This window comes from Alosa pseudoharengus, unplaced genomic scaffold, assembly GCF_046254945.1.
Source record: "Alosa pseudoharengus isolate Yale_2024_CS ecotype anadromous, Long Island Sound unplaced genomic scaffold, YU_APseudo_1.1 YU_APseudo_1.1_scf_6, whole genome shotgun sequence".
Taxonomy (NCBI): domain Eukaryota; kingdom Metazoa; phylum Chordata; class Actinopteri; order Clupeiformes; family Clupeidae; genus Alosa; species Alosa pseudoharengus.
Window position 1 is genome coordinate 22,115,819 of NW_027468848.1, and position 18,050 is coordinate 22,133,868.

The 18,050-nt window shown below is 42.3% G+C and overlaps 2 protein-coding genes across 6 annotated transcripts; one reads left to right on the plus strand and one right to left on the minus strand.

Moving 5' to 3' along the window:
* The first annotated feature begins 575 nt into the window (after positions 1-575).
* On the plus strand, positions 576-11,114 carry pias2 (protein inhibitor of activated STAT, 2). 4 transcript variants are annotated; one of them, XM_076270422.1, is made up of 15 exons: positions 576-626; positions 2,007-2,094; positions 2,490-2,946; positions 3,030-3,117; positions 3,204-3,254; positions 5,639-5,729; positions 5,971-6,105; positions 6,342-6,447; positions 7,332-7,405; positions 7,495-7,655; positions 7,739-7,872; positions 7,997-8,174; positions 8,392-8,531; positions 8,633-8,670; positions 8,832-11,114. In XM_076270422.1, exons 3-15 carry the CDS (start codon positions 2,493-2,495, stop codon positions 9,024-9,026), a joined length of 1,845 nt encoding a protein of 614 aa, XP_076126537.1. In that variant the 5' UTR covers positions 576-626; positions 2,007-2,094; positions 2,490-2,492; the 3' UTR covers positions 9,027-11,114. The 4 variants fall into 4 exon arrangements, with proteins under 4 accessions (XP_076126537.1, XP_076126534.1, XP_076126536.1 ...); XM_076270419.1 differs by having other exon boundaries at positions 611-691; XM_076270421.1 differs by having other exon boundaries at positions 613-971.
* Positions 10,814-17,452, minus strand: eef2l2 (eukaryotic translation elongation factor 2, like 2). Of its 2 annotated transcripts, XM_076270417.1 has the most exons (15): positions 17,262-17,452; positions 16,254-16,468; positions 15,653-15,834; positions 14,846-15,057; positions 14,214-14,398; positions 13,904-14,009; positions 13,683-13,796; positions 13,433-13,571; positions 13,060-13,255; positions 12,633-12,891; positions 12,435-12,542; positions 11,995-12,348; positions 11,693-11,875; positions 11,243-11,375; positions 10,814-11,113 (listed from the first exon to the last, which is right to left on the minus strand). In XM_076270417.1, the coding sequence occupies exons 1-15, from the start codon at positions 17,262-17,264 to the stop codon at positions 10,920-10,922; spliced, it is 2,583 nt and encodes an 860-aa protein (XP_076126532.1). In that variant the 5' UTR covers positions 17,265-17,452; the 3' UTR covers positions 10,814-10,919. The 2 variants fall into 2 exon arrangements, with proteins under 2 accessions (XP_076126532.1, XP_076126533.1); XM_076270418.1 differs by lacking the exons at positions 15,653-15,834; positions 17,262-17,452 and having other exon boundaries at positions 16,254-16,423.
* Between the last annotated feature and the right edge of the window lie 598 nt (positions 17,453-18,050).

Sequence of the window (18,050 nt, forward strand, 5' to 3'; positions counted from 1 at the left end):
CCAGGGTTTTTGTTCCCACCCCAAGCTTTTGCTTTTGCCTCCTCAGAAAAAACAGTCTCTGCTGTGCCTTCTTGAGGATACAGGTGGAGTAGGGACCATGAGAGGGAGTCATGCAGGGACCGATCTGCTGGTCATTTCCACAGGTGAATCATTGATGCAGAGACGGACGTGATTGCCACCTTTCTTCCTGAAGTCGATCTCCTTTGATGTTCAGGGAGAGGCTGTAGCCTCACTCTCCTCCTTTCTGTAGCCTATATTGCTAATCACTGTACTAGTATCTTCTGCAATTGATGATACTGTTGAAGCAAGGCCAAATTTGGCCGGAGCATGGCTGATAAATTCAAAGTCTGTAGCCTTCCCAACTTTTTTTTTATTATTTAACTGGGACGTTAAAAACCTTCCTCTTCACCATACACAAAGTAGTCTACCACTGCATTTTGGCAGTGCACTACAGGTTTGTTAGTCTAACTCAACTCTGAGTTGCAGTTCTTTTGTCTACAGATTACAAAACATTTTAATTACGAACTTCGCCGGTGCATTATTAATTTATTCCTTAGTCACGTGAGGCGCAGCGGCCGATTCGTTTAGGATGACCACAGAAAATGGCGGATGTTGAGGAGTTACGGGTAGGCGAACGTGTTATGACAGCTAGCGACTGTAATGCTTTATTTCAAGTTTACAGTGCTCTGTTGTAAGTTAAGAACATAATTTTTTAGTTTACTAAAATTATAGCTCTACACTTTTCACGGAAGGGGCAATGAGGCTCATGTTTTACCATCAGGCGGTCACCTTTAGGCCAGCGTAAAAGAGGAAATGTTGTCATCTATCACAGGGTTCGCTATCCAGCTAGCTAGATAGCTAGCATATCTGCTTAGCAAACGGTAGTCAAGTTAGAAGGTTAACTTTTGAATAGTTTGCTATAAATACTAAAATAGCCTAGGTGTATTCAGCTTAATTAGATGGTGAGGTAGGTAAGTAACTTCCTAACTTACGGCTATCTTAGTGGTCGACGTTGCTAGTTTTGATAATTCCGCACTGTTCTGGAAAATGTTTGTTATGATAACTAGCCATTCTTCGACACACTGCTAGCAAGCTGACAAGTTATTTTAGACAAACGTTAACAACTGTGCATTTTGTATGTTTTTCTATTACCCGTTACGGGTTTGTTTGGTGTGCACTTGCTAACTTAGTCTATCTAGTCTTTGGAAATGTCTCCCATGTGAAGTGTTATGCTAAAGCTACAACTTGTGGTCGTGTGCTATTTTGTCTTATTTTTCCTTGAATGTTCTTTTAATCGGGCAAGGCAAATTCTGACCCTGCGACTTAGCAATGCTATTTGGCTAGCTACTTAGCCAGGTGATGGTAAACAACTAACCGACATGCCTCTTCTTAGTTTACCTTGACATGTTTTACTTTTGTTTTTCCAAGTTAACTTGATATGTATCTGAGATACAATAACGTTATATCTTAAGCTAGAAAAACATTGCAAACTCTTGCCAACAATTTCGCTTGGTTTGGTTAACATTAGAGTTGGCGAGCTCTGCCATTGTTTACATGCAACCACCATCACTTAGCTTGCTAACGTTAGCTCTTGATGTTGGATTAGCTTGCTATCCTGATTATACATAGGGATTTGTTTATCTGATGCATTGCTGAAATCCTGTGAAAATATGGTTGAGTATTTGTGTCACTATATCCCTATTTAGCTAGACTCGACAGCAGAGTGCTTGTACAAACCCCAGCAGGTCATATAAACTTCAGTAAATCAAATAAGTTAGTATGTTTGTTGGGGGTAAGATGCAGGGGGTCCCTTTGTCTTATTAGTTCGTGGTCTTTCAAGTTTTTAAGATCATGTGAGCGTGTTTGTTAATGCTTTGAACAAGATTCCATGAACTACCTTCTAAATTTATGTGGGATCTGGTCATTAATTTCTGGAATTCTGGAAACGTTGTGTGATGTCTCATTGTTAATCTAATGGGTCTTGGACTTTATTCTCAACATTTTAGATGCTTTTAGGTCACATTTGTTAAGGATTTAAAAAAGAAAAATGGATAAACACGTAAGAACAATCAAGCATGGACCATATAATGAAGGGTCAGTCGGGGTTTTCTTACTCTTCTGTGGGATTTTGAAACGGGATTGTTTGGGAGGGTTGGTGTCACTGTCATTCAGTGTCTGGGCTGGTGTTGGTGGGATCTTATACTCTCCAGAAGTCATAATCCTCCATGTGTTCTGTATAATTACGTTGTGACGTTTTGAAGTATATTTTTACTATTATACTGTGTGTTCAAGAAAATGTGAGCCTATACATTTGGATGACATAATGCAGTATAACAAGTTACTTTCTGTTCTGTCGTTTTGATATCTGACACAGCTTTGCTTATGTCCTCTGCTATTCTTGTGTCCTGTGGTTACAGTAGCCATGTTATATGTTTGAATGTGTGTTAATGCAATGCCTCTGTGTGTGCATTTCACGTTTGTTTTTGCAGAACATGGTATCAAGTTTCCGAGTTTCCGAGCTACAAGTGTTGTTGGGCTTTGCTGGACAGAACAAAAGTGGTCGCAAGCACGAACTTCTGCTGAGGGCCTTGCACATGCTTAAGAGTGGATGCAGCCCGGCAGTGCAGATCAAAGTCAAAGATCTTTACAGACGACGCTATTCAAGGGCAATTGATAGTCTTCCTAATTTGGCAGCCTTCAAGGCAAACCTGCAGAGCTACTTTCAGGCAGAGGCTGAGACGTCAGTTGTTGCCACTGACCTGTCTGGTTCTGGGCACTCGGACTTGGAGCATCTCAGCCCAGATTCCTCTCTCTTTCCGGAAGCGAAACCAACGATAAATATGCAGCAGGGCACGCCACTCATGCCTCCTGTGCATCCTGATGTGCAGATGAAGTCACTTCCGTTCTATGATGTGCTGGATGTCCTGATCAAGCCCTCTAGTTTGGGTAATTGTTAGCCACTCATGTGATTCTTCAGCTCAGTGTTTTTGTGATTAATACAATTACTGATCAAATGTTGCTATTTGCAGGCCCATGTACTGCTCAGAGGTTTCATCAAGAGAAGTACTTCATCTTTGCCTTGACTCCGCAGCAAGTGAGAGAAGTTTGCATATCCCGGTAAGGCCTTTTATTGAACAGTAAGAGCACGATCAGTTTCATGCGTATGCTTCACACCTGAACCTCTACTTTGTTTTTTGGCATAGGGATTTCCTTCCTGGTGGCAGAAGAGACTATATGGTCCAAATTCAGTTGAGGTAACACATTCTTGTCATCATGGCGCATACTTATCTATAAATTACTTTTGTCTGTCTGTCTGTTATTCGCATATCTCTCAAACCGTTCGTCCGATTGATTTCAAACGTGGCAGGTGTCTTGCCACGGGCACAAGTAAAGTAATGCAAATGATATAGTTAAATATATCGGTAAAAGAAGCACACGTTGGCTTTCTCCGCTCTACTTTATCCACTCCCCCTTTCACACAGCACCGTAGGCTCGCATATCTGTTATTCGCATATCTCTCAAACCGTTAGTCCGATTGATTTCAAACTTGACAGGTGTCTTGCTACGGGCACGAGTAAGTGCAGTGCCAAGTAATGCACAAGATATCGTTCAATATATCGGTAGGAGAAGCACAGCACTGAATCAGGGCACAGCATGGGTCAAGATGCAAGATATTTGGATGATTACCTAGCCTGACGTTGTCATACTAAAATTCTAGTCAGAATATGAGTCTGATACTGCTCCATTGGGACGTAATTATGGGGCGTGTTTTTAACCGATACAGGGGGGGAATGCCTCTGCACTCAATTGGATAGACCTAACCAATCAGAGCAACAAAATAGCTTACCGTGAGATGTAGGAAGAACACACAAACCATCCTTCTTCTTCACAAATGCCTTAACATTGTTTTCTGGTCTTTTGTAAAAGTTATTGTGCCGTCAATATCTCCTACAACTAGGGATGTAACCATTACCGGTATAATGGTAAACCGCGATAAAAATGTTGACTAACAATTACCGTTTTCATTTAAAATATCATAATTATCATGGTTGATTACCGCGGTGTGGAAACCGTGTGTTTAATCCTTCCCAGCTTCATCGAGCCTGCTTCTGACATACAGTAGGCCTGGTACAATGAAACATAACTGGTACCCTACTGATTCTGTTGTCTGATGGTTTTAACTGCGATTCGGATTAGTCTACACCTGATTTTAAAAGGCGGAACATTTTCACCGCAAAATGTGCACTGTATCATGTAGCCGTATTTTTATGTTTGCGTCCACATTAAATCCATCCCACTCACGTTATCAGGAGAAGACAGTAGCCTAAAGTTTTATTTTGAACAATTACCTTGGTCTCACTCATTGGATCGAAATAATAGAAATAGCAAACTCCAAGTCATGGTAGGGTAAGTTAAGCTATAAGCACATAGCCAATTAAACATGACCAAGGAAAAAGTGAACAGGACACTTTTTGAAACTAGTTCAGCTTGTGTAGGCCTATCAGTGCTTTCTGAAAATATTGAACAAACTTTTAAAAATATCGCGATAATACCGAAAACCATGATCATTTTGGTCACTATAACCGTACATTTTCATACCGTTACATCACTACCTACAACACTCGTTAGCGAAATCTAAGAGATACGTAGCAGGGTAGGCTATTAGGAAAAACTGATATTTCCCCTCCGTTTTTAAAAATAATTCCGTTGAACACCGATATGCTACAAACATGTTAAGGCGCTGTTGCTCACTTGTCTATCATCGTAAAGCCCGATTTGATTGGTCGGAACAGCTGGTTCGAGCATAGTTTCTCCGCAACGGAACAATGCCAGACCGAACTTCCCGACCTCAAATGTTGTAGGGGGGGCTAAGTTTGGCTGGCACCCAGGCTAATGATTACCATGTCTGACCTCAACAATAAAGACTCCTTGTATACAGTTTGCTTGCATAAAATGGTTTCCACGAAACAACACGCCATAAAACAGTATGCAGTGGCTATTCAAAATGACGTGCAATAAACTGACACTTCGAATAGCCCAGGCTACTTTGGACTTGAGACTTTGAATAAACAAACGACAATTCCGACTGCAAGTTCCCAAATTGAAACAAGCGATTGAAACTAGGCTAATGGTCCCGAATTTAAGGACGTTTCGTAATGCCACACAGCTAGACGACGAGTGGCAGACAGAGCGACATGTCACTATAAAGGCTACCAGAGATTGTTGAGTCACATCGTTGCAAATATCATACGATGATGCATCATTCCACAAAATGCTTTGTCTTCTCAATCAGGAAGTTACTCAATAAGCTTAACAATAAACGTATAGCCTTACCTCAAAACAGCTGTTTGGCTTATGTCACATTAATTATAGGCTACTATATTATAATATAATATTCAGTATTCATTATTGAATGCTTAGCTTATTGTTTTTTCCCTATCATCCTATCTATTTTTTAAGCAGGCATACATGCGAGCATGTTATTGGGCTACAGGTTTTCTACAGGAATGGCATATTTTAATGGGCACTGCACTAGTAATTACTAATTTGGCAAGACTGAGAATCTTATACTGAGACATAATTAATTATTCAACAAGTTCTTTCAGAATATGTTCATGATCTGTGTTTTCTATGCTAGGTTTTGCCTTTCGGAGACCAGCTGTCCTCAAGAGGATAATTATCCAAACAGCCTATGTATCAAAGTCAACGGAAAGCTCTTCCCACTACCTGTAAGTGGAACAATAAACGCCATTAATAAGCTTTTATTCTATTCCAAGAGACTGTCTAAAATGATAACGGATAATGAAACACCAGATCCTGCTAAAATTTATTTTGGCAATATGTGTGAGATCATCTCTACGTTGCACTTGGAAGACTAAAAATGGAAAGGGAAACTGAAAGAACATTTAGAAAGCAGCCATGAATTATTTAAACGTTTTCTCTGTTGTTGTTGTTGTTGTTGATTTCAAGGGGTTTGCACCACCCCCTAAAAATGGAGTGGAACAGAAAAGACCAGGGAGGCCTTTGAACATAACATCACTCGTCAGACTGTCTTCTGCCGTCCCCAATCAGATTTCTGTCACATGGGCACCAGAAATTGGAAAGGTATAAACATTTTTCTTATTGCCTTCGTCCCCAGGTAGGAGGTTGAGGAGTGTTGTAATCGGTTCTGTCTATGTGTCCGCTCAAATACCGTAAAAAGTAGCCTCCTAGTCCGTTTGCTACTTCAAAGTGTTATATAAGTGTTGTGTTGTGTCTATTCTGTAGTTTGAAGTCACACTTTGAAGGTGTTTTTTATTTTTTTTTTTTACTTAATTAGTCATGTTTTGTGTGTTTTGCAGACCTACTCCATGTCGGTGTACCTTGTGAGGCAGTTGACCTCTCCGTTGCTGTTACAGAGGCTGAAAATGAAGGGGATACGGAACCCTGACCATTCACGAGCATTGAGTAATGATTCTAACCATGCACAATATTACACATGGCACTGATACAGAAATGTACTGGAAGGTGACCTAGGTAGACTGCAATGAGTAATTATTCTAACCATGCACAATATAACACATGGCACGGATACAGAAATCTGCTGGAAGGTTTAACCGAAACGGATCACCTATGCAGGTCATTGTTGGCACAGCATCAGGCAATAAAAAGTGCAGTAATCTGAGTTTAATACATGATTTTTCATGTATTATTTCTAGTTACATGAATAATGTTATAGTTTAATACACCACACATACACCACCTAGAGTGATTTGCATAGTTTTGTTTTTATTTTTGATTGAGGATCATTCCAAGAGCCATGTAGAATTCAGGCTTTGAGGCTGTACCTACACATTGGTTCATTGTAATCACCTTTGTTTGAAAACTGAGTTGGGGCTTTATGTGGTTTTAGGTAGGTACCTTATAGATTTTGTTTTTATACATCCAAGTAGAGATCATAATGTGACCAAAACGTTCTGTAAAACAAAAAAATTGGACTTCTGTTTCCTTTCTTAAATATATCCCCCATTTCCTAGATTCTTCTCAAAAGTTTCAGTGGTTACGAATAAATGTTCAAAATTCTGGATAGTCACAAACTCACAAAAACGTAAGTGACTTTTAGTATCACCCAAAAGACTGCTTTGCCTTTTGAAATACTTGGTTATCGTTAATTGACAGTGTGTAGACCCCTTTCTCTTGACTTGTATTCCCTGTGGTATTCAGTAGAGGGCAGCAACATTCAAACATCTTGTTCCTGTAATTCCACACCTTAAGTGCTACCTCTTGCTACAGTTTGTAAATAGTGGCTCAGATTTCTCTTTTCAATTGAAATCTACTCTTCTCTTCTGCAGTTAAAGAGAAGCTCACTGCAGATCCTGATAGTGAAGTTGCCACAACCAGTTTACGAGTCTCCCTTATGTGCCCAGTAAGTGTCTGTCCCCTCTGCATTTATGTCCACTTTTGTACATTTATCGTATTGGCTCCTTCACATGATGACTCATTATTTGTGCGCAGCTTGGGAAGATGCGCCTCACCGTGCCATGTCGAGCCGTCACCTGCTCCCACCTGCAATGTTTCGACGCGGCGCTCTACCTGCAGATGAATGAGAAGAAGCCCACCTGGATCTGCCCAGTGTGTGACAAGAAGGCCACTTACGAGAGCCTCATTATAGATGGGTGAGCCACACGATTGCGAGTCCTTGAGTGTAGGGTGTTCCACTGAACAGCAGTTTAAATAAGTGGTCATTTCCCCTGTCTAGGCTGTTTATGGAGATCTTAAACGATTGTACGGATGTCGATGAAATAAAGTTCCAAGAGGATGGGACGTGGTGTCCCATGAGACCAAAGAAGGAGGCGCTAAAAGTGTCGTCACCATCCATCCCCAAAGTTGAAAGTGAGAAGCCCACACATGCACTTGCATTAACAGCCACTCATGAACTCACACATTGTTCACTTACTACTGAACCATCAATTCCACATTAGGAGTATAAGAAGTAACACCTGTGTGCACCTGGTAGGTTCTGCACCTGTGCGGCAGTGTGCCGTGATACCTCACGGCGAGGTGAGCAGCTCCAAGAAAGCTGATGTGATTGACCTGACCCTGGACAGTTCCTCGGAGGACGAACAGGATGTGGAGCCTCCCCACAAAAGACGCTGTGTGTACATGTCCAAACCGGAGGACATGCATGGAAAGGGGTGAGCTGTCTGGCTAGTGGTTGAAAGCGCCACCGCTGCCTTGTAAATGTATTTATGCACTCTATAGTTTTACTTTCGTTAACATTGGGAGATGTGGTATTTGGTCTTGGTGGAGTTCTGCAGTCTCTGAGAGCCCTTCTAGTGTTGTAAAGAACACTCGTGTAATGTGCGGGTGGTCTTTAGGTGGTAATGGTTTGTTTGTTTTTTATTTATTCAGGGTGTTGGCCTATCAGCCCCCAGCTGTGCGGGTGCCAAATGTGCAGGGTCTGGACCCAACTTACCTGGCGTCCTCCTTGGCAGACTATGCAGTACCATACCATCATTCAGCCCTGTCCACTATTCCTGCAGATATGCAAGGTTTGCTCATGTTTTTTGTTGTTGTTGTTTTTAATGCAAAACTTGAGTGTAATCACAAAGTCTGTGGAATACAACTTCATTATTTCATTTTCATCCTTTAGGTCTGGATTTGTTTTCTTTAATTCAAGGAGACCCACAGGTATGTGATTGGCCTAATGTAGAATCCCTTTGAGTACATGAATGGGAAAAGACTGTTGGGGGGGGGGGGGGGGATGTACTCACTTCTGAGTATGTGCTTTGAAATGTTGGGAAAGTATTTATTTCTTACATTCCATGTGGGTGTTGCTCTCTGCTCCACAGCATTATCGGGCGCCCATGTTCCTGGACAACCTGTCCAGCAGCCTCCAGAGTGCCACCACCAGCGGGAGCCTGGTGTCGTCCTCGAGTCAGTACGAGACGGTCGCCAACACGCACAGCACCAGCTCCAGCCACGAGACGGGCGTCATCACAGGGGGAACGGCCACCAGCATCTCCGACATCATCTCACTTGACTAAAGTTCACTCAAAGCCACCGCCTTCCTGCTCTCCACTAGCCTGGAGCAGAAGGGCCACTCTAAAGGACCTCCCCCAACCAACCCAAGCCCTGGACTATGAGGCCCTAGAACTGATTATAGGGCTGTCACTCACTCGCACCAGCCAAGGGTTATTCATGATTATGACAACGATGATGTAACGAGAACTTTTTTTTTTGTACGTTGCCTTTCTGATGGGACAGGTGGAACTCACAAGCTTTGAGTGCAAGGACGATGAATGCTGGACACGTCGCAACCGTGCTCAATGCACACGCAGCTCCGTGAATGTTCAGTGCAGGCTTTCTTCGGCAGCTGATTTCTGTTTTATTTTATGTTACCTAGTTCTCTACAATTCATGCAGTGAAACGTTCTCATTCTTTCGGTTCTACTTTAGTTCCAGCAATAAAATGTCTCGTCATTTAAATATTGTACATTTACGTATGAACTGTTGATGGTCCAGATTGTGCCCTGTTGTATTGCATCAATTCAGCTGTTTTTAATAGTTTGTTCCTGGGTTTATTTTATATGTGGACATGTGAAAAGAACTTTGTAATACATCACATGCTATCTTCTATTTCACCAAGAGACTTAAAGGGCCACCGTTGCTTCCCTTTTGAAGCTATTCAAATAATTTAAATGTAATAACCTTGTTTCCACACTACATTTGGGAACTGCCCTCTGCTGACCCAAGCAGTATAGTGTACTTGATGGCATACTAAGAGAACACTTGACAAGTGATGTTTCCATAGATTCCTGTTTTGTGGTGCTCGCTTGCACCATCACAATGTCAAGAGCACTATTAAATTGGGATATTTGTAATAACATTGTATGTACCTTTTCCCAGCAAGCATTATGATGTTGAAAGGGATTCAGTCTGTCGTAATCCGCAAAAAGCAAGAACAGAACGACCTGTAGTCACATGGTTATTGTATTTGTAGACTTGTCATTCTTGCTGCATCACTGACATGTGAGCGCCACATGAACTGTTACGGCTCTTACAAACAGTTGCGTGCGTTGCAGTGCTGAAGACGCATCCCATCCGTTTCTCCCGTCACTCGCGTTGAGAAGTTCAGCTGTTACTGCACCGACAGACGGCACCGGCCAATCAAGCCAATCGACTGATGGCACCAACCAATCAAATTACTGTTATACTTCAAATCATTTGCATAGCTACCGTTGGGAACACCCACTGGCATGCGTTGACGGAACGCAACTGTGTGTAGGAGCGGTTACAGATTTGACAAATGGTGCCACATTAAAAGAAAGAAATCCAAAATGTCTTACTGGATATGAGCCATACATTTAATTACAAGTGAAAGCATGTCTACATTTGGTTGTGTCAAATATGAATATTGATACTCAAGCCCTCCTTTATAACTATTTAGTCTTTTTAACCATTGAGACTAAGGTTTCATTTAACAAAAATTGTCCTTAAAAATTAAATGCCCTCATGTTTTTATTATGACCTGTCTGTAACAGATTGTGTATCAGAAACAGTTGCGTAAAACAAGCCGTCACAAACCTGGTCAACTTGTGGAATTTACATCAAGGTTTCTTTTGTGCTTTCGATCGTAACAAACTGCTACAAGAAGCAATTGTATAGTTGAAATGCCATCTAGCCAAACTAAGCATGGAAGCCATGTTATCATTTAGAATTATGAATTGGCCATGGAACACAAAATATGGTGCTAAGTTTTATTTGCTGTTGATATTACAATACTTAACACTGTCCTTTTTTCTTTCTTTAATTTTTTGTTTTATACTGTAAACGTTCACCCGTACACTTCTGTATTATTTTTCTGTATTTTCTTTTATTATTTTACATGTAATAAGCAAGATCTACATTGGCCAGATGTATTCTGGACTGTCATGGTGATCACAGTTTGTCCAGGAAGTTGTCAAGAGCTGGGATTCCTTCCTTAAGGCCCTTGCGTTTACGTGTCTCAACCACAACCTGGCATGGCTTGCTGGCGGCGTCATAGGGATCACCTGGGAGAATCTGCCAGTGGTCAAAGACACATTGGGGAAAGGCTTGGCCACCTGTGTTGGACCTCAGGTCTGCTGTGAACCCTGGTGGAAAATAAATATTTATATGTAACATACTTGAACTCTTAACTTGTGTTTTTTCTTTGCTTTCATCTTATCACTGCCCCCCAGTAACCCCATTTGGGGTTACTGATAGCACTTGATCAAACTTACCAAAAGACTCGTTTACAGGGAGGAAGGCCTTAACAATGAAAATAGGTGTTCCTGCAACTTGGGACTCCTCAAACACATGCCCTCGTTTCCTATTCAGGACACCATAGATTCCTCCAACAACTTGCTCTGGACACTGAAACGACAAATGAACAGTTTAGCAGCAATATACAGTATATTACTAGTGGAGCATCTTTATGCACAGTAATTTTCTGTGTATTAGCCGCATTGTGTATAAGCTGCAGGACAGTGTTTTATCTAAGTTAAAAGAAACAAACCCATATTAATACCATATTAACTGCCCCTGTGTATTAACCTCATAGCTGAAGAAATTTTGCAAAATCAATGTACAAGCCGCGGCTAATAGTTACGGTAGTAGAGTTCTTATGTTGGTACTGTTGAAGTGCAGTGGTTAAGGGACAGGTACATGTGTGTAACAGCAACTGAAATTACCTGGATCTCCACCAGATAAATGGGTTCCATCAGCCTTGGTTGTGCTGTCAGCGCAGAAGCGTACAGAACCCTGCGGGCTGTGGGAATGATCTGGCCACCACCTCTATGGATGGCATCAGCATGCAGAGTGACATCATGAATGTCGAATCGTGTTGCACGCATGTTCTCCTCACAGAGAACACCCTGGAAGATGACAAAGTTCTCTCATTAAAAGTGTGCCTCCACAACTACCAAGGACCACATCATTCTGGAGAATGTATGCATTGCTGGAGTATTATTCACAAATGGTGCGTCTAACTCACTTCTTTGGTTGCCCACTGAAAACCTGCTACAACACTGTCTTTGATCTCATTCAGGTACTGAACTCCTTTGGTCACATCAAGCAGGATGTTGGGTCCAGTACCGTCTGGGCCGAAGCACCAAATCTTGCGGGCCTCGCCCACATCCCACTCGTACTTCTCGGCGAGGTATCGAGCACGCGTCTTCAGCTCCTGTCGTGAGGACACGTCGCCCTTGTCAATGTCCTCCGCCAATCCGTCAGGGAAGGGTTTGGCCTTCATGTACAGGCGGTTGTGCTTGTTGGGGGACTTGGACAAGCAAACTTGATCGGATTCTTCGCTAACTGTCTCACGGTATGACACCACCGGGTCAGATTTCTGTGGAAAATGGAGAGTGCATAAAGTGTCATCTGCCATGACCATTTCAAAATGAGGAAAGTAGGCTACACAACAAGCTTTCCAACCTTGAGAGGAATACAGGCATGGTCTTCCTCCAGGTCTTTCAAGCAGATCTCCAGATGCAACTCTCCAGCACCGGCCACAATGTGCTCACCAGACTCCTCAATGATACACTATCAGAAAGATACACAACTTACTTTGAATCTCAACATATCTCCAACCAGTTTGGGGTTGTCCCTGACACCAGCTAGGCTCCTACTAACCTGGACCATGGGGTCAGACTTGGCCAGACGCTTCAGGCCCTCCACCAGCTTGGGCAGGTCAGCGGGGTTCTTGGCCTCCACAGCCACTCTCACCACAGGGCTAACGCTGAACTTCATGACACGCAAGTTGTGTGCATGTTCAAATGTGGAGATGGTGCCTGTCTTCACCAGGTACTGGTCAACTCCGACCAAGCCCACGATGTTGCCACAGGGCACGTCTTCGATGGGCTCCACATAGCGTCCCATCATGAGAATAGTTCTGTGTTAAGAGGAATCAGGGGAGGTTTGTTGAAGAAGTATATCAAAGGACTACCCTAAAGGCTGTGCTCTGTGAAATACAATTAAAAGTTCACCAAGCAAATACTGGTTGTGTGAGATCTTCAATTCTAGATTTCGAAGACAGTACACACAATATTTAAGAACAAACCTCTGGATTGGCTTTATATACAGATCCTCCTTCTTGCCAGGTGTGTAGTTCGGCCCCATGAGGCGGACCTTCTGTCCTGTGGCCACCATGCCAGAGAAGACACGACCGAAGGCATAGAACCGGCCTTTGTCGGTGGTGGGCACCATTTTAGAGATGTACATCATCAGAGGTGCTTTTGAATCACAGTTTTTAATACCTATTGGAAAACAATATTACTGACATTATTGACAGTAAGTGTAATATGGTAAATAGTACCCTACTCTAGGACACTCCACTGTCTATTTCAATGAGCTACAGTAATCATTGTATGTGTGTCCAGTCATTTCATGCGAGGTAAGTGGTGAATGAGCAGTGGAGTACACTAAACACTGACCCATTGCAGCCTCATCGTCACCAGGACCCTCGTAGAGCAGCTCGCAGCGGTACTTCTGGGCTGTGACTGGGGAAGGAAGGTGAATGGTGATCATCTGGAGCAGGGCATCGCCTGCTGGCAGCCAGCGACGCATCACTGCCTGGAAGGCAGAGAGAAATACTGGGTTGGGGTTTGACCATAGTGATGCACATCAATGTCAGTCAGTTCTTGTTCTTTACATCACTTTTTTGTCTTTTGTTCTCTTTCTCACCTTCAGAAGGGGTTTCCCTTCCTTTTCCCTGTCATCGACATCAAGCTTCACGTCAAGTTTCTCAATCAGCTTCTGGGTTTCCTCCTTGTTGAAATTCATGATGGCATCGAAAACCTTCACAAACAGAAGAACTAGTGAGTTTTCAATGGAAAAGGTGAAGGCTGAAACAGATTCAATCGGATGTTGTATGTGTTTCAGTAAATAGTTAGTAAAACACATACCTTAAAAATAGGATCCAAGACTAGTTGGCAGAATGTACGCGGGAGTTTCTTGCCCTCTGCATTGTTGCCAGTTTTGCTGAACTTCCCGTTAGCTGGATCAAAGTATCTATTAAATTAAATAGAAACAATGAAAATAAAACACTAGAAAACCTATTACTCATCATAACCCATCATAAAATACCAGCATATTAACCACCAAGACCTTAATCAGTCACCATACTATCAATTGTGCATGTATACATAAATAATATAAATGAAACATAGACACCACCAGACACAGGATTTTAGAGGCTTTATGAGCAGAACATACTTATCTCCCCAGAGCTTCTTCATCATGTCCTCCACTTTCTTGGCACGCTCTGGGGGTGTGAGCTGGCCTTTCTTGTCACTCTTGGCAGTAAATTTGGCCACATACATTTCGGCAAACTGCTTCAGAGTGAACGCCCAGCCGTGAAGACCTGAGCCAAATCCAACTGTACCCGCCACAGGGTCCACCTGAAGTGGAAACACATGCCAAGATACAGTTACTACAGAGATTATGCATACTGTACATGAACAAGGAACATGTCAGGCTTCTGTTTATTAATCTAAATATCCAAATAATGTATCATGTATCTATGAAGTCAGCCATTATCTTTTTGCTGTTTTTGCAGTTCTATCACATCAAGAGAAAAATGTTATTGTAATGTATTGTAAATGTTAATGTATTGTACCGGTACATGTTTAAGCTTATTTTCAGAATGAGCAGCACTCAAAGAGTATAAAGAAGAGAATGTTCAATATACAGTATGATCAACAAAAACTGCACATTTTAGTACAGCACTGTTTGCTGGTCCTTTATTTCAAATCAAAAGAGTGAAATAATGGGCAATGCTGTAAGAGGCAGGACTGAGAGAAGCTTTTGGACAGTATTGTAAAAGCTGCCAAGTCAAAGCTGCTGACCATGATGTTGCCCATTGGTCCGTGCTCCCCCTCTCCATAGGTAGAGATGATGACGTTCACATTCTCCACGATGCGTTGGAAGGTCTGGAAAAGCTCATCGGGCTCCAACTGCAGCTCGAGCAATGCGCGGTCCATCTTGTTCATCATCAGAACAGGCCTGATCCTCTCGGCAATGGCCTGTCTCAACACAGTCTCTGTCTGCACACACACACCTACCAGAGAGAGAGAGAGAGAAGTGCTGTCAATATAGGATGCAAATATTGTGTGACTGTGGGTTAGTTCAAGTGTGTCATTACATGGCAAAGCATCTCAGCAGAACCGCAGAATGCAATTACACACTGAATGATCAAATGATCACTGAAATGTTCCTGATATGTCTCCAAACCAGCCTATTTATGTTTCCATGACAGTCCTCAGTATTAATCATGTATATGTTGCTACATAAACACAATTACTGGTTGATCTTACCCCAACTTATTTTAAGGTCAGCCCAAATATCAGTTGGTATTGATGGAAGCAGTTATTGGAATCGCATTGCAGTGATCCAGTTTACTTGCCATGATTTTTTGATCATCTGAGATGCACTGCACCTTTCCCATGCTGACTAGGGACAAATTCTCAATACCAATCTGACAGTCATCCGAAAGCTTTTTTTTTTTTTTTAAATATTCTCCAACATCATTGTGTCAGTGCATTACTGTGTTGCGCATGCATGCCTTGCTTTATGCTTAGCAGTAAGAGAGGCTCAAGGCTCACAGTGCACAGCTATAACAGACACATACAACTCAAGGGTCGGTGCCATCATACCTGATACACAGTCTACTACTACAAGAGCACCGTCAGTGACGCGCAGAGCAGCAGTCACTTCGGACGAGAAATCGACGTGACCAGGAGAGTCAATCAGGTTAATGAGGAAACCACAGCCATCCTTGCTTTGTTTGATGAAGGCCATGTCATTTTCACTGAGCTCATAGTACAGAGAAATAGCTCTGCAGGGAGGGGTGACACACAACAGGACTGTTAACCGCGGACAAGGTGCGGTGACGTCAAAAACAGAAACTATTTGGGAGTTTCCTTTCGTTCTTAATGCTTGGGTTACCTGTGGAAAATTGTTCATGCCTGTTATAAAGGCCTGTACATTTAAATGTTTATTGTTGCCAAATGTGCAGGTCTACATACTGTACATGTTAAGCATGTCAACAAAAAATGAAATATCAACACAAGGCAATACAATTATTAATATTGTTCTAAAACACAATGGTTATAAGTCAATCAACTGTGAAACAGCAACTGATGTTCACTATTATCAAGTATAATTAATCCACACTTTTAAAGTGGTGTCATCTCACGTGTTCACCAAGTAAACAACCTCCTCCAATATGACCTTTTAACCTGATGAGACACATACGTGGATTTGATGGTGATGCATCTCTCTTGTTCATCCTTTCTTGTGTCAGTGAATCTGGTCTCCCCAGCGCGCGCTGAGGCGATGATGCCAGCCTTGCTCACTAGGGAATCGGTCAAAGTTGATTTTCCATGGTCCACATGGGCGATCACTGACATGTTCCTGATGTTGGACTTTTTGTCCATGATCTCACGGATCTGGTCTACTGTAAAGTTCACCTGAGGACGAAAAACAAGCCGTATTAAAAGAGGTAGCCCACCACTTGCCGTGGGGGGTGCTATTTGACCCACCTTCAAACATTGTCTGAAACGGACTGCGGAGTTTTCTAATATGTAGCCTATCTGCTGCTGAATATATGCTGCAATATCTCGCAGACTCCATGCCTGTAGCTAATACATGTCTAGAAGCTAGGTCATTTGGTCACATAAACATGGCCACTGAAATATCGTCAGGATGACTGAGACGTCTCCCTTGCCCAATCTGTGGACATGAAACTTTAATACGCACATCTCCTGGAACAGTGGGCGTTAACGGACTATTTATAACATGGGGTAACGGTATTCCGGTGTCTATATTCGCTGCATGGACAGGCCTCAAACCAATTGCAAGATTAGAAAACATTATAAATGTGGGCAGTTTTGGACTCGATGTGTTTAAAAACCCTTTATTCGAAATGTTCAATGATCGATCACTAGCCTGTGTCATGATCACCAAAATGATGTGGCGACACATTCACTTGTTTTAGTTTTGTTATAGTTTTTCTGACTAATAAGGAATGAAAGTCATATCCTTCATGAAATTGTTTTCGGACATTACGCGTGTCCAAGTTCAAGTGCGCATAATAGTCACACGCATGTTATACAATTACGTCATTGAATAGATAGGTAGGTAGACAACCACTGTTTTTCCAAAACACTCTAGGGTACTACAATTATACGAATTCACGTATCGTTTAACAATCTTCTTAAAATGCAGCAGCCTAATTTAAGTTATTTAAATCGTATATCTCACCATTTTGGCTGTTGGTTCGGTTCCCCGATTCAAGACAGCCTCGGTTGCAGATACCTGACGGTTGTACCTCTCCGTCGGAGGACTGCGGGGGAAAGAGAGAGAATATGACGTAGAATCTCAGTTTATGCTGCGACCAGCTGCGACACGCCGGACATCGAGGGTCATGTGGAGCAAGTCGGATCAGAAAAAACTTCACAGTCACGAAGTGTCTGCCTCAAAACAGTAACTGTCTAATAAATTAGCATAGATTGTTTTTACTGACACCCTGACACCCTTTTTACTGACAATTAATGCAAAGTGATTAAAACCTGTAATGCCAATGTGCGCAGTTAACACTGGTCGAGACAACTGTAGTAGGTACGCATCAGATAGCATATCTACGTTGTGCAGCTCATACAGTTGGCTTAGGCATAAGTTATCCAATCTTGGGTTTGGCCACCAGCGCTGTAGCTCTTCAGCATGAAAGGCCAACCCATGCCCAGTCTTGGTAGACTACTTCTGCTGCAACAGAGAGAGCACCTTCAATTCACAGTCAGTCGACAGAACCAGGAGCAAATCAGCACCAGATCCATAGCAACCCCTTCTAAGTAAACATTTAGAAACAGTTGGGATATGAATGAGCAGATAGCAATTGTTATAGGCTACAGTATGCCATATTATAGACTTAACACAGGCAACTGGGTGAGAAGCATCCAAGTCGGTAAACAAGTCAGACCCTGAAGTTGTATACAAGTCAAACCCCAATCTTAGGTCTGTTTTTTTTCCTAGTTCTAGAGCAGGGGTGTCAAA

Excerpts from the sequence above, each read along its gene's own strand:
- pias2 (XM_076270422.1), top strand. The coding sequence starts at position 2,493 with ATGGTATCAAGTTTCCGAGTTTCCGAGCTACAAGTGTTGTTGGGCTTT. Across the intron at positions 6,448-7,331 it reads TGACCATTCACGAGCATTGA|TTAAAGAGAAGCTCACTGCA; the intron begins GTAATGATTCTA and ends TCTCTTCTGCAG. Across the intron at positions 7,406-7,494 it reads GAGTCTCCCTTATGTGCCCA|CTTGGGAAGATGCGCCTCAC; the intron begins GTAAGTGTCTGT and ends ATTTGTGCGCAG.
- eef2l2 (XM_076270417.1), bottom strand. Across the intron at positions 15,058-15,652 it reads AGTAGTAGACTGTGTATCAG|GTGTGTGTGTGCAGACAGAG; the intron begins GTATGATGGCAC and ends TCTCTCTGGTAG. Across the intron at positions 12,892-13,059 it reads TATATAAAGCCAATCCAGAG|AACTATTCTCATGATGGGAC; the intron begins GTTTGTTCTTAA and ends CTCTTAACACAG.